Here is a 16,414-nt window from a genome sequence, read left to right as displayed (position 1 = left end):
CATTGTCATACCACAACCTGTCTATGGACTTTGGAATGTGAGATTTTTCCTGAACAAACATCATAATTTACATAAACCTTCATGTCAAGTGTCAGAGCATGTCAAAACTTCTCCAGGGTCAGCTTACACCATCAGACCCCAAAGGGTTAAACCCATATGATTTTTCTTCTGTAGTCCATAAAAGGACAACAAATCTATACAAACCTACAGGACGCACCCATTGGTGCCTGTTTTGGAGCCTAATGGCTCTTGGTCATTGGACAGTTTTATTATGATATTACATGAAAGACAGAAAATCAAACATGAAGGCGAGTACAAAATGACTGAATTTTAATTGTAGGGTAAACTTTGCTTTTAATATTTGACCATTAAGTGTGATAATAGGTAGTTAAAGAGTAGATATATAGTGAGGATACATATAACATTTATGTATGTATAAATGACATAAAACCATACACCATAAAAAAGCAAAGCAACTGAAAAGCACCTTTAGAACAGAAATACTTTGGCTAAGGAAAGAGTAATGACAAAAAAACATCATGTTGAGCACACCAACATTGTGTACTTTATAAACCATAATCGAAATTAGGTTTCCCCTCCATGTAGCTGTCGAAGAACACTCTGTGAACCTCACTGCTGAACATGGTGGCTTTCACACTGGGATTTTCAAACATGAGTTCAATCCACTTTCTTAACTCAGGAGTGGCTTCCAAACAACTGTAATACGAAGAGAGCATCAATTTGCAGAGCTTTCATAATTATTCATTGTTTATTTTTTACATGTACCATAAAGAGAAGTGCATTTTTTGGTTCTGTAGAAAAGATTTATAGTACCAAAGTTTTTTATTTGTTTGGCTGATAAAAACCAAAGACCTACCTTTGTTTGTCTGATTAAATCTTGTTTGGATTGGTTCAATTTAATCTCAAAGCACTTAAACAGGTAAAATGTAATGTATACATAAGCGTCGGAAGCCCAAAAAAATGTGGGTGGGTCCAAAACATTTACTGGAGTAGATACCATTTCTTGTATTCTGGTGCCTTTTAATCAAGCAATTACTTTTACTGTGTTACCGTGGGTTCAGACCACCCGTGTTTGAGGCGTCAAAATTGCGTCTACCGTGTCTAGTTTGCCGCTTGAACATTTTGAGTTCTCGCTTCATTCGCGAGTGAAATTCTAGTCATCATGGGAGGGGCTTCTGCGACTCCGCTCACTTTCTGTAATCACGTCGCTACTAAAGCAAGCTCCTGATTGGTTAACGCGGCGCGGTTTTCTGCCAAAGTTCAAATATTTCAACTTGCGCGTCTGCCGCGGCAACGCTCAATTTGCGCAAAGGAGGTGGAATCGCATGTACCGCGCCGCACTAAATGTTTTAACGCGTCTTAACATTGACTTAACATTGAAATCACTCGCGCTTGACGCCTCTACCGCGGCTGGTCTAAACGCAGCATTACTGTGGGTTCACACCAGCCGCACTTGAGACCTAAAATACGCGTCTACCGCGTCTAGTTTGCCGCTTGAACATTTTGACAAATTTGCGTCATGGGAGGGCTTTCTGCGACTCCGCTCGCTTTCTGTAATCACGTTACTACTAGAGCAAGCTCCTGATTGGTTAACAGGGAGCGTTTTCCGCCAAAGTTCAAATTTCCGGTGGCAACGCTCAATTTGCGCGAACTAGACGCGCGAATGAGGCGAAATCGCGTCTACTACGCTGCACTAAACACCTCATTCGCGTCTTCACATTGACTTAACTTTGAAATCGCCTCAACCGCGGCTGGTCTGAACGCAGCACTAAGCCCAATTTATAGTCATGCGTAAGTTCTGCGCCGTAGACTATCCATAGCCTGTGCGCAAGCGCTGTGATTGGTCCACCAGAACCCCTCCCATCAGGTAAAAAAACTGCGTCATAGGTATTTCCGTTTGCAACGGTGAAAACAAAGATAAGCCAAGTTGAGGAGTGATTTAACTCAAACTGCAACAAAAGTTGCTGCTTATTTACTTCCATCATTGCTGGTCTTCTTAAAACATACACAACAAGTTGCTGTTTCTTCTTTGTTTGTGGGTTAACTTGCCAAGCTTCTTCTTCATTGATGGTCGCGCTGCTACTATGGTTACCTGCGTGGATACTGCCTACCAGCAGTTTGCACGTGTGTTTGCATGTCTACGCGGACGACGAAGCAAAAGTATAAATGAAAACCGACGCGGAACCTACGCCGTCACAGCTACGCCGTAGGACCTACGCACAACTATAACGAGCCCTTAAGACCTTGTTCCCACTGTCAGTCCAAATCTGATTTTGGTGCAAGAAAATTTTGGATTCTAAATGAGCCAAGTGGAATAGATTTGAGGAAGGAGCAGCGTGGAAGTCAAGGCTATAGCTAAAACGTGGAACTGAGTTTAATTTATTAAAGCATTTCTCAAGTGAGTAGAATGGATTTGACTGACGGCGCTTTGACAAGTGAACAGACATATGGGCTAAATTTGAGAAAAAGTGAGTGGCTTTAAAACATAGGTAGGTCTTGTCCCACCCACATATACAGTAATGGTTCTGACGCCCATGAATTTATATAATAAACACTTACTGATTAAGCCCCATCATTTCAATCCTCTCAAACCAGGGCCATATCAAGTAATCAATCATTGTGACTGAATTTCCTCCAAAGTATTTGGTTTTGTTCTTCACGAGAACCTCATTCAAGCAGGGAGAACGTAATAAACAGATTACAATTGAAACGTATGAAATTAACATTTCCTTATTGGATCCTTACTGTTTAGGAAAGTGTTTCAACCCACCTCATTTAGTTTGGAGAGTTTATCTTTAAACTCCTTTTCAGGTACTGAAAGATCCTCTCCTTTGGTCATAGAGAGCTTATAGAACAATGGAACCACCTGAAATAAGTACCCAGAGAGATTAATGTTAATACAAATATCCTTTAAATAAAAGAGAAGATTTAAGTAATTGCAAACTTGGTTTAAATTTTACAGTACATTACTCATGGTACATGGTTATGATTACTTTCCAAGTTACTGTTGTTTGTAATTACTGTACGCGTACACTTTGATTTATACAAGTTATGGGAATAAATGAAGCAGCAGATCTGACAGAAGATGCATCATACATCTAAGTTCAAATGGTATCTCTGTGCACAAAAATTGCCTACCTTGGAGTACTCCTCTAGCAGCATTTTCTGTTGGGCCTTCTCAAAAGGGTCAGATGGGTACAGTTTCTTTGCGGGGTAGGCCTCCTCCAGAAAATCACAGGTGATTGGTGACTCGAATATCACCTGACCACTTGAGGTTTCCAACACTGGCACTGTCCCGTTAGGATTCTTTTCCATAAACCAATTGGGCTTTTGTTTTGTATTCATGTTGACAATTTCATGCCTGTATAAAAAAAATTGTAAAGTAACTTCAGATGTTCTTTTTACATAGTTTGTAGCGGATAGCAATACTAAGCTAGCTTCAGAATAAAAAGGAAAGATATCCCATGGTACCCTCCCTTTGGAGCTCTCTAAGCACCGCCTCCTCCAAAACACATGAATGCACAGAACATAGTCTGCAATGCATCACAAAAGATGCCACGCTTTCAAATTACATCATGTCTCATTCAACAGTGTGACAGCATTACAGTAAATAGCACATCATTACAATAATATTGAATGCCTTCCTCAGAGAACACAAAGATGACATGTGAGGTTAGGTTAACAGGCAGGTAGGACATCCTATCATAGCATATGGACCGAATGCAATGATTGGATAAACATTCATGGTCCTAAGACTTCCACATAGGAGATCTATATATCTTTTTTTATATTTAGACCCCTAATCGATAGCTCTCAGCTATTATAAAATCAGATTAATTAGAATATTGCCTATCCATTATAAAACATATGTACATTATACCAAAGTACAGCATATTAAATCACCTCAGACTTTTGGCTAACTCTGTTACACATTATTATCAGCACTCACTTAATTCCTTTGGCATGGAGCACCAGTCTTGTTCTTTGGGCAAATGGACAGAATCTCATGCTGTACAGCCGAATAAGATCTTTAGGAACTGGTCCAGGAGCAGGGCTATCTACACACACAAAAAAAACAGGAAGCACAGATTTATTTACATTTTAATACTAGTATTGCACTATATATTTAATCAGAAACTAACACTGCATCATAATTCGAATACCCTCTGTTCTTTATTTAAAATTAAAACAGTATACCCTAAATTAGTGGTCTCCAACAACATGGTGCCGTATTAATAGTCTCAATTTTAATGTTAACATTTTAAACAATGATAAAACATATCAACAAGTAAAATAAGTAAAACAAAAATGTTTTGAGTAGACTACAGTATATCAAAAAGTAGCCCTCCAGATGTTTTATCTAGCCCTTGCTCATCAAAAAGGTTGGAGATCCCTGCCCCAAATCATATCATATCATAGTATGTCAATTTTCTTAAAAAAAAAAAAAAACAGATAATTTACTCACCACCATGTCATCCAAAATGTTGATGTCTTTCTTTGTTCAGTCGACAAGAAATTATGTTTTTCGAGGAAAATAATCCAGGATTTTTCTCATTTTAATGGACTTTAATGGACCCCAACATTTAACAGTTTTAATGCAGTTAAAATTTGCCGTTTCAACATAGTTTCAAAAAACTCTAAACAATCCCAAATGAGGCATATGGGTCTTATCTAGCGAAACGATTGTCATTTTGACAAGAAAAATAAATATGCACTTTTAAACCACGACTTCTCGTCTTCCTGCTTCGTGTGACGAGACAGCGCAACCTCACGTAATTGCGCAATGATGACGTGGAAAGATCACGTGTTACATAAATAAAACGCACATTTGCGAACCATTTTAAACAATAAACTGACACAAAGACATTAATTAGTATCATTCGACATACAACAACGTCGGAACGGTGCACTTTCATCACACTTGTAAACACTGGGGCGTAGTTTCGGAACGTCATCCGTGACCTCTTGACTTGATGACATATTGCATGAGGTCGCGCTGGCGCATCACAGGACTGGAGATAGACGAGAAGTCGTGGATTAAAAGTGCATTTTTTTATTTTTCTTGACAAAAATGACAATTGTTTCGCTAGATAAGACCCTTATGCCTCGTTTGGGATCGTTTAGAGTCCTTTGAAACTCCATTTTAAGAAAATGTTAAGTGTTGAGTCAAGTGTTAAGTGTTGGGGTCCATTAAAGTCCATTAAAATGAGAAAAATCCCGGAATGTTTTCCTCAAAAAACATAATTTCTTCTCGGCTGAACAAATAAAGACATTAACATTTTGGATGACATGGTGGTGAGTAAATTATCTGGATTTTTTAAGAAAATGGACTAATCCTTTAAGTATCCCTAAAGTACCCAGATGGCTTATTTTTTCTATTTCATGCACACTCTAACAGCTTATATTTACTGATATTGCGAGAGGGAGGAGTCTAGTGACGCTATAGTATTATATTAATAAATTAAACTACATAAAGTAGTAAAAATAATGGATGAAGAGAAGCGGAAATGCCTGGAAATGTTGTATTTTGTCCTCTAGGCAACAACATTCACTTCCGTTACGAGTTTGTTTGTGCCAGTACTTGCATTTTGCCGCACAGCGCACACTAACTTATAGTTTCTGTATGTAACGTATATAGTTTTCAATCACAAGAGCAGAACATATTTTTAAAGCATATATAGTATAAGTGGTACGCAATTGCTACACAGCATAAATCTTAACAATATCATATCGTAGTACAGTGCATTCTTAAAAATGTGCTGCGTCATGGTCTCAGATTACATCAAGACCTGTCTGCACCTCTTGAATAGTATTGCATAACTCCTTTAGACAATGAGTTACATCCATGCGCATTTAACTCACATCTAAATATTTGTGAATGCCTTTTTAAAACAGTAATAAATGCAGAGCGTAGGCATTTATACAATGCAATATTTCTGAATCAAGTCTGAAATGTAACTTTATTCATATCTTACCTTTTCCGTGACATTTTTGACAGTCAGCCATGGTTGCGATCAGAGCGTTTACTTGAAGATCTGCGAAGGTAGAACAACATTATAAAACATATCATTATATGCATGGCCGTTTTGTTATATCTAACTACGACAGATCTTGCATCTGTAACCGTTTAGGTTACATGTAGCGAATCTTGAAAGACGAAAAACTGCAGAAATGATTTTCACGGCCATCAAATATAGGCTACGCAGCATTTTACATGTAACATGAACATACAAGATATAAGATTTAAGTTAAACTTACCTGTAGATACGCTTGATTTAACAAGAGTGCCGCATAAGTTAGGAAAGTTCCGTTTTTATAAAAAAATGGGTGTGGCTAAAAACTCACGAGCACTCCTCTTACAAGCTTACAAACCACACCCACCTTTGATTAATAAAGCTTATATACAAACCTGATTAACTGATTTATATAGTTAAATGTTAAACTGTTAAATTGCCTCAATATAATTCAGCAATTCATCATCCGCATCACCCTACAAATGTAGTACTAACTGTGCCTTCCACATTTATAGCACTCAAGCCCCCATTGAAGACACCAAAGGAACTTTCAGCCTCATTGGGACACAAATTCGTTCCATTCTCCCTTTAATCATACACAGACTTCCTTTCTTATGCAAGCGAAACGTTCATGACAGGAAGCAGCCAAGAAACATATATTATTTCATAAAAGAAAAATCAACTTAATTCCTACTAGAACAGATTTGTTACTTTTTCTCTCTAACAAGGAAAACATACTAATATCTGTGGCTATCCTATAGGACAGATGGCCTTCATTTCTCCATACATTGTCAAAGAAAGAAAATCCAAGGTTGCTTATAGTCCAGATCATTTACTCACCACCATGTCATCCAAAATGTTGATGTCTTTCTTTGTTCAGTCGAGAAGAAATTCTGTTTTTTGAGGAAAACATTGCAGGATTTTTCTCATTTTAATGAACTTTAATAGAGCCCAACCCTTAATACTTAACTCAACACTTAACAGTTTTTTTCAACGGAGTTTCAAAGGACTATAAAGATCCCAAACGAGGCATAAGGGTCTTATCTAGTGAAACGATTGTCATTTTTGACAAGAAAAATAAAAATATGCACTTCTAAACCACAACTTCTGGTCTAGGTCCGGTCCTGTGATGCGCCAGCGCGACCTCACGCAATACGTCATCACGTGAAGAGGTCACAGAGGATGAACGCGAAACTCCGCCCCAGTGTTTACAAGTCTGGAGCAAGAGGACCGTTCCGCATTGTTGTATGTGGAATGATACTTATTAATGTCTTTGTGTCAGTTTATTGTTCAAAATGGTCCGCAAATGTGCGTTTCATTTATGTAACACGTGACCTCTCTACGCTGGCGCATCACAGGACCGGAGATAGACAGAGAAGTTGTGGTTTAAAAGTGCATATTTTTTTATTTTTCTTGTCAAAAATGACAATCATTCAGCCCTTTCCATTTCCCGTATTAATTTTATTAACATCTTGTTTGTCTGTTCTTGATCCCTAATCATTTCAATCATTACTGTTGTAGTTCTGATGAACTCTTCTTTGCTTATGTGAGCGTTTCTTCAGTCTTCTCTTTTGCTTCTCCTTCTTCTCTTTGCCTTTTTCATTCTGTAAACCTTGATTAATTAAATCATTGGGATTAACTTTAATTTGCTGAGGTATGCATATTGCATTTCATCTCTTTGGTCTTATGGCCCATCTGACACAACACTTGCACATAACTTCCTCTTTTTCCAACATGTGGCACCACGCAATCTCTTGCAAACGCTGTTGCAAAACAGTGAAACCTCGGTTGACTAGTAGATTGCATATTACATTGTATATTACCGCTTTAAAGCATACATAATAACAAAAATTATCATTTGTACATGTTGTGACTGTTACACTACCTTAAAATAAGTCTTTATCCATGTGTATCGACAAAGATAGTAGTTCACTTGGACAACAACTCGCCAAAAGTAATTTTTTATTTCCATATATTCCTTACTGTTTTTGTTACTGTAGGTGTCTTGCAAGCAACAACATGAAATGTCATGTTTATTTTGCAGTCATCCCTAACTCTGAATCAGTATGAATCATCATAATCCAATCATAAAACAGACAATACGTGAATTTGAAATTATACAAAGGTTATCTGGTCACATGCCATTAAAATAACTCTGCACCTCGTTTTGCTTTGTCACCCTCTGCTGTGCAAAAGATATCTGTATGAAAAAATATTTATTGTTCAACCCCTTTTCTCTGTTTAGGGTGTGCTTAAGCAAACAGATAAAGACTTGAAAAACCACCTGCAACAGTAGCTGTCCTTGCTTGATTATAAATTACATTAAAACTCTTTCTTGAAGCGTTTGAATGGCATCATAAAGATTATTTGCTAAATAATCATTCAGCCTTACAGGTTAAGAGAACACTCAAGTTGTCTTTATTTGCAAAATGACAATCTTCTAAGGTAATTCAGTCTTTCTCTTATACGTCAGTATGTGTTACAGTTTCTTCTCTCTCTCTCTCTCTCTCTCTCTCTCTCTCTCTCTCTCTCTCTCTCTCTCTCTCTCTCTCTCGCCTACGCTGATAAAGAAAACATTGCATGATACATTTCAGAAAGGATTGACCCATGAACTACTAAGATAACGAGAGGTTCCTTGCTATTATAAGCTTTTCAGATCTACAAACAAAACACCTAAAAAAGAAAAAGTAATTATTGAAAAATATTGGTATACAAAAACTACAGGAAGAATATAAATAAAATAATAATTTAAATGAAGAATATTTTAAAGGGGCCATGGCACAAGACTTTTTTAAGATGTCAAATAAAGAGCACAGTCCCTGCTGCGTCAAATAAATGTCCCCAGAGCACATATGTGAAGTTTTAGCTCAAAATACCATATAAATAATTTATTATAGTATGTTAAAATTGCCACTTCGTAGATGTGTGCAAAAATGTGCCGTTTTGGGTGTGTCCTTTTAAATGCAAATAAGCAGTTGGTTGCAATTGAAACTCAATTGTGCTGTGAATTTTTTTTCTCCGCAGTAAATAGCAGTGCTGTGATTGGATAGTGCAGATTAAGGGGCGGTATTATTATAATAAGAGATCCTTATGACATCATAAGAAGAGCCAAATTTCAACAACCTATTTTTTCATGTGCTTGTAAAAAATGGTTTACCAAGTTACTGGTTGATCTTTTTCACATTTTCTAGGTTGATATAAGCTCTGGGGACCCAATCATAGCACTTAAACATGGAAAAAGTCAGATTTTGGGGGTTAATGGTATTTCAAGCATACTGACTTATTAACACGGTTAGAGTTGTTTCCTCATGCTAAACGTAGGCAAAGTGTCAAAAAAGCAGTTGGGCGTGTTACACGAGTATTTCTGTGCCGAATGCACTTCGCAAGGGTTCGTACAAGTTTCGGAAAGTTTTTTTCGATTACAGGTCCAACTGACGTTTCAGGGGTTTTCTATGCATCACTTCTGTATATGGGCACTTCCACTGGAAATCTCCGCCCACCCGTCAATCAGCGGGAGACGCTACAACTTGCAAACTTCTTATCACGCGATACAGCTTTGTTTAATTTCAAAACTCAACAATGGCACGAAAGAAGAAGTGTGTTTTTGGATGTAAGGAGACGAAAGCCAGCCTTATGAAAACAATGGATATAGTTTATTTTCTGGGGTAGCAGCTTTGCGTGTGTGTGTGATGCGCTGGATTTTCCCAACCGGGTCATGAGTTGCATGCGGTAAGTATACTTCTGTCTTATGTTGGAAATAGGCGCGTGCATATTATATAAATGACACAAACATGTAGTGAATCATAAGTTAAACAGTGTTGTATAGTGTTGCATGACCATACTCGCTCCTCCCGCGGTAGTAACTCCTCCTCCATTATTTCGTACGTTATTGGAAAGATTCGGTAAAGCTAATCTTTCTTTTATAACTCTGATTAAACTAAAGACTCTTTGGAGATATAAAGGATGTCATACTACTCTATGGGTACTCCAGATTAATATCAGAAATGCAGAAACAGTATGTGTTACGTAAGCTTTAAGACGTATAAAAATATGTGAAGTTGTCTTTTAATGTAAATAAGCATTTTATTCGACTCTTGTTTAGGTTCAGCAATTTCACTTTAATGGCAATAAAAAAATCATTAGTCAGCAGGTAACGCAGGTTGGGGGTAACGGATTACAAGTAAAGTGCATTACTTAATAAAATTACTTTTCTAAAGAAACGAGTAAAGTAACACATTACTTTATAATGTACATATTAATATTTGAGTTACTTTTTAAAAAAAGTAATGCGAGTTACTTTTCAGTTCAATTCATTCGATGTAAAAACTATGTACTGCATTTAACTGAACGTATTAAGATTTACACATGTGTGCGCGCCTGAGCGGGAACAGTTTCAGTAATTTTTGCTATGGAAATATGCAATTTCTGAATGCAGAACTTCTCAGTCATAAAAGCCACCTGCAAGGCCTGAAAGAGATCAAGCTCAGCCAAGTAAGAAAAAGTAATACAATAGTAACGTAAGCATTACTTTCCATGAAAAGTAACTAAGTAACGCAATTAGTTACCTTTTTGGAGAGTAACTTAATATTGTAATGCATTACTTTTAAAAGTAACTTTCCCCAACACTGTTAGTCAGTGATTGAAATTGCCTTATTTTCACAATAAAACTTTAGTAATTTTATTGGTATTTAACAAATTCTCAACAAAATCTTTTACTGTAAAACCCCCTAAATGCATGCAAACACCATTTCTTGAAAACATTTTTATTGCACTTTAATTTTGCATTTCATTGCATTTCACTTCATTCTACCGAAAACAGATTTGTGTCACTAATTCAGCTGAAGCTCACCTGAATTAACATGAATAACATCATTTAATTTTAAGCATAAATTGTGGGTTATCATGATAAATGATTTATTCTATAACCCATAATCATAATTAGGGTTCCCCTCCATGTAGGACTTATAGAAGACCTTGTAGGTTTCTGTGCTGAACATTGTTGCTTTCACACTGGGATCCTCCAACATGTGTCCAGTCCACTTTTTTAACGCCGGAGTGCCGTCCAATAAGCTGAGAAATTAGAATAAAGTGTTCTTAAGTTTGATTTAATGATAACTCAGTTTGTGCTCAATTGTTCTCAGGTGTGTGCTTTCCATTTTTGGGACAAGTGAAAAAACCACTACCTCTCTCAATGACTTTTTAGGGAAAAGCTTACAAAGCTATTTTGTTTATTTGGACTTAATCTTATATCGCTTTTATTAGTTCTCTACACTTACAACAATGAAGGACTTTAAATTGCCACCTACTGGTGTAGAAGCAGCATTACACAAAAAACAAAAAGAGTTTGGTCACCAATGACATTCTAGCTGAATGTATCACCCAAGTTTAATTTGTTCCTGATAATAACTGATAATGTCCAATGATTGTGGGGCTACAATGAAAAAGTAAATAGTATTTGGTCCAACAGGGGATCTTAACATGACATACTTTATCTTTTTCTAGGCCACTGAAAAAAACTCAATGACTAATTCTTAACCTTCTCACTGTAACAAAAAAATGTCTGAATGACAATTTTGCTATATGTCACACACAATGTACGCTGTTTTGATTTAAATTAAAAAAACAGACAAAATACATACTGATTCAGCTCCAACATCTCCATCCTTTCAAACCACGGCCACATCATGTAGTCAATCAATGTGACTGAATCTCCTCCAAAAAACTTGGCCTTCTTGTTCACGAGAATCTGAAAAAAATCAAACATAATAAAATAATAAAACATTTAAGCAAACCAACTAAAATGGCCTGTGTCAAAAAAAGTGGACCAATTCAACCCACCTCATTTAATTTGGAGAGTTTGTCCTTAAATTCAGCTACAAGTGCTGAGACATCCTCTCCATTTTTCTTTCCCATTGGGATTTTATGGAAGTATGGAGTCAGCTAAGAAAAAAATCCAGTGACAATGACGTCAACATGTTTACTTTGTTAACAATTTCCAGCAATTTAGCGTGTCAAAGTTTGGCTAAGAAAGTTTGTGAGTCATTAATGAAAACTTTTAAAGAGTTCACGCAAAGTAACCTTAAAGAAGAAATAAATATTAACGCAATATGACTTAAGTAGGAGTGTGAAATGGCTCTATTATAGGCCAAAGGCAATCACAGCCATGCTGATATATAGCCATATCACACTCCTACTCAAGTGATATTGCATTCATACAACAGTTTGAAGGCAAAAACACAAAATCAACAACGAAGTGTCTTTAAAAGCCTCTTTTTTGTGGTACTATTTCCTTCCACCCCGGATTTGAATCCCAAGATGACATATAGCCCTTTCAGCCCTTGTTTTGAATGCCAGGAGTGAGTTTCTTATTGCATGTGACGAAAGAGCATTTATAACACTATAGGGCGGTTTCCAGAGAGGGTTTAGATTAATCCAGGACACGGCCTTAGTTATATTGTTATATTAAGTAGGTTTTACAAACAAACCTTACAATAAAAAACACTGGTGTGCATCTTGAAAAAAAAACAATGACATTGATATATGTTAAGATATGTCAGTACAAGTTGTTTTTAAATTAAGGCAGCTCAAACATGCATTTTAGTCTGGGACTAGGTTAAGACCTGTCCAGAAAACCCTATATATCTATCAGGATACATGTAAAAGCATATTTTTATGGCGTTTAATAGGGTGATTCTCACAAAACCATTGAAACACCACGGCACTAATGATTTTAGCTTTAAAATGTGCAATATAGTAACATTAAAAAGCATCAGAATTAACACAATACTGTGTTCTACCTTGCACAATGTGTGATTTCAACATAAGAATTTATAATTGGAAATTTTATCTCATTTTCTGCTGAAATTCTCATTACCGCAATGTGTCCGGCTGTGTTAAAAAAAATAAATGGATGTTTTGCTAGACTACTTTAGATGACAGAAAAAATATTTACTGAATATTCATGTATAATAATAATGAAGAAAAATTAGGAAAATGATGTGTCCATGCCTGATGTTCTCATCCTCCGCAACACTTTTTGAGAACAGTTTAAGCACACGTACAGAATTTTAATAAAGTTTGATTTTGAGTGACCAAGCACATGGACCAGTTACTTCAAGATGGCTACCAGGTAAGATCATTTTTTTACAGTTAATTTTAAAATATTGTCTTGTCAGAATGCTTACACGACATTTTGATTATCATTACCGCAACAAATGCTTATTAAATGTTAATTTAATTAATAGAAGCATAATACTGTGATTTTAAATGCATGTGCAGAATCTCCAAATTATGTTCATTCAGGTTTGTCATGTCATTTTGAAAATATGTCAGTGTTGATGTTTTCTGACTGTTGCAGTAATGAGATTTTTATGGACTAATTTTTTAAATTATGTTACAAAAAGTGTTAAATGATAAGTAAAAGTTTTTAAATTAATGTTCCCATTTACTCCAGACTTTGTTTTTCAATGTCTGGTGGGAAAAAAAGTAAATTTAAGCAATTTTTACATTTTCATGCTTGACATTTTTAAAACCAAGTTTTCGTGAGAATCACCCAATAGAGTGCATTCGATTTAAAAAACAGAAAGAGCTGTTGTATAAATATGTATAAGCACTTTACGTTTACAAATGACGTTCATGTGTATCAGCAGACTACCTACTTTGGAAAAGTGGTCTAGTAGCATTTTCTGTTGGGCCTTCTGAAACGGGTCAGATGGGAGCAGTTTATTCTGAGGATAGACCTCATCCAGGTACTCACAGGTGATTGGTGACTCGTATATCACCTGACCACTCTCGGTTTCCAGCACTGGCACCAAACCAAGAGGATTCTTCTCCAAAAACCACTCAGGTTTATTTTTTAAATTGATGTTGATAATTTCATGTCTATACAAAATACAAACAAAAAATGTATCACAGGGAGTGATTTTCTTCTTGTTTAAAAGCAAAAACAGCTGTTAATTTTGGTTACATTTAATGAAAACTATGGGGCGGTTTCCTGGATGGTGTTTAGATTAATCCAGGACTAGGCCTTAGTCATATTAGGACATTTAAGTAGTTTTAACAAACATACCTCACTAAAAACATTACTGGTGTGCATACTGAGACAAACAATGGTACTTATATATGTTAAGATATGTCAGTGCAAGGTGTTTTTAAATTAAGGCAGCTCAATTATGCATTTTATTCTGGGACTTGGATAAACCCTGTCCTGGAAACCGCAAATATGAGTCTCTACTGAGATGTTATCTGGGTAACGGGAACCAAGGGAAAACCATTCAGTATCTTGCAGATCTCTTGTTGAAAGCATTAAATCCTACTGAAATAAGCTGCAAAACACTACATAAATGAGTCTCGTAATTTTAATGGTAAAACAGCTTATGGTACTAATACCTTGAATTTTCAGCAACAAAAAAAAAAGAGAGAGAAAACCTTACCTGCAAACTCACTATTACACTTACTTTATTCCTTTGGCAACAAGCACAAGCCTTGTTCTTTGGGCAAAAGGGCAGAATCTCATGCTGTATAACCGAATATGGTCCTTTGGCACAGGGCCAGGGGCAGTGCTTCCTGTCGCACAAATAAAAACAAACAAAAAACCTGATCTACCTGTTAATAAAATATATAAGTAAAGGTTTGTGGCTTTATATGACTGAAAGAAAACATACTGGGATTACTGAATTAACATCCAAAATTGTTTTTAAAACTTTAGTTTTTGTGGCTGAATATATTTTTGATCAGTGTATGTTTGGTTTACTCTTTTATAGAAATACATCTTGAATAATGAAGCGCATTACTTTCTAGAAAGTCACAGAGTTCAACAGGTGCTGCCTGTGACTAACAGAAAATGAGTAACGCAGTCAGTGACAGGGCTAAATTTCATTTCAACAGCATGACAAAGCATATTTACAGAATCAACATGGTCATACATGTCATTAATACTATGCTGTGCTGTAAAAAAAAAAAAAAGCCAAGTCATGCTCTTGTCAGCATTATAATACACACAATACATACTCACTGGATTGACAAGGTAATTCTTGTATATAATTCAATAACTAAAACAACCAGTTTCCTAACACAACAAAAAGACACATCTGGACATGTTTAAGAAAGTTACTTCAATAGGTCCATAAATATTACATCATATTAATCACTCACAACACGGGTGATTTCTGCGGTCTCGTGCAACCTTTTGTGACAGCTGGTAAACATATTTTAAAATCATTGAAATCAATCAAAGTCACTTATGATTGCAATTTTTCGTACCTTTTCCGAGGCATTTCTGAGAGGCAGCCATTTTTATAATCAGCGCTGTTCTGGAAAAAATAGAAGTTAATTGAGTTTAATTTAAAAGTTATTTTATCTTAATCTAATGGCGTATAATAAATTAGTTAGACACATCGTTGGTTAGGTCACCATAAATTACAGCGATTAGATAACGGTAGCCATATAATGTTTCACTGTTGCTCAGAAAATATAATCATTGAACAAAAGTCTTACCTACCTGTTGTTTGTATGACTATCTGCACAACTTCACACGTTAGGAGGTAATCAAACGGGTATCAAATTATCCACTCCCATCGAATGGTTAATGTCAAAATAAAAGTCCTCAATAAACTTGGGTAAACGATTAACTGCTTTAAAAACGGCTTTCCACATTCAAAATCTAAAACATGGATTCCCAAACACATAGAATATATAATTTTTTTTGTCATTGTATAAATGAAATTTAAGTTTAAGTGCAATGCCAAGGAGAACACCGTATCAAACCCATTATTGGGTCTCATTCACTATGTTCGTGAAATATGCGTTCGGACATTTCAACTAACAAATCATGAATCAACAAAAACTTTGATACTAAAATTTCTTCTAAATGTTTGCAATAATGTAAGAACAACTTAGACCACACGTATGCAATAATTATGAACAAGGAAAAATAACCCTATAATATATATCTGTTATATTTTTTTTATTGTTCGTGATTATTGCGTACGTGTGTCTACGTTGTTCTTGTGTATTTGGATACATTTAAAATAAATTTAAAGGAACAGTATGTAGGATTAAAACTGGTACTGCATCACACAACCGGTGGCCAATACACAAAATGACTACATAAACATCAGTTGAGGGCTCCACTTTTTAAATGACAATATCCTGGACGGACCACTGTTGTCAGTGATAAAAGTATTTGAAATTAAAATTATTTCTTAATGTCTATATATCAGAGCCATTTTATGATTAATTGATATAAATTTCTTACATACTGTTCCTTTAAGGAGTTTTTGTGGAACCATGATTTGTTAGTTTAAACGTCTGTACGCACATTTTACAAACAAATTTGTGCGTACGCATTAGTGAATTAGACCCATTGTTAGTGTTAGTCA

The 16,414-nt window shown here is 35.9% G+C and overlaps 2 protein-coding genes across 4 annotated transcripts; both read right to left on the bottom strand.

Moving 5' to 3' along the window:
* Positions 1-313: 313 nt before the first annotated feature.
* Positions 314-6,378, bottom strand: LOC129416197 (glutathione S-transferase omega-1). The gene is made up of 7 exons (XM_055170485.2): positions 6,280-6,378; positions 5,997-6,056; positions 3,971-4,079; positions 3,160-3,382; positions 2,792-2,887; positions 2,581-2,687; positions 314-717 (listed from the first exon to the last, which is right to left on the bottom strand). Exons 2-7 carry the CDS (start codon positions 6,025-6,027, stop codon positions 567-569), a joined length of 717 nt encoding a protein of 238 aa, XP_055026460.1. The 5' UTR covers positions 6,028-6,056; positions 6,280-6,378; the 3' UTR covers positions 314-566.
* A 4,316-nt stretch (positions 6,379-10,694) lies between these two features.
* LOC129416628 (glutathione S-transferase omega-1) lies at positions 10,695-15,640 on the bottom strand. 3 transcript variants are annotated; one of them, XM_055170977.2, is made up of 7 exons: positions 15,535-15,640; positions 15,297-15,346; positions 14,492-14,600; positions 13,694-13,916; positions 11,874-11,975; positions 11,675-11,781; positions 10,695-11,105 (listed from the first exon to the last, which is right to left on the bottom strand). In XM_055170977.2, the coding sequence occupies exons 2-7, from the start codon at positions 15,325-15,327 to the stop codon at positions 10,955-10,957; spliced, it is 723 nt and encodes a 240-aa protein (XP_055026952.2). In that variant the 5' UTR covers positions 15,328-15,346; positions 15,535-15,640; the 3' UTR covers positions 10,695-10,954. The 3 variants fall into 3 exon arrangements, with proteins under 3 accessions (XP_055026952.2, XP_055026951.2, XP_055026950.2); XM_055170976.2 differs by having other exon boundaries at positions 15,297-15,341; positions 15,535-15,622; XM_055170975.2 differs by having other exon boundaries at positions 15,531-15,596.
* Between the last annotated feature and the right edge of the window lie 774 nt (positions 15,641-16,414).

Source organism: Misgurnus anguillicaudatus, chromosome 11 (genome assembly GCF_027580225.2).
Source record: "Misgurnus anguillicaudatus chromosome 11, ASM2758022v2, whole genome shotgun sequence".
NCBI classification, from domain to species: domain Eukaryota; kingdom Metazoa; phylum Chordata; class Actinopteri; order Cypriniformes; family Cobitidae; genus Misgurnus; species Misgurnus anguillicaudatus.
Note: the sequence above shows the minus strand (reverse complement) of the source record. Positions and strands in the feature narration are given on the sequence as shown.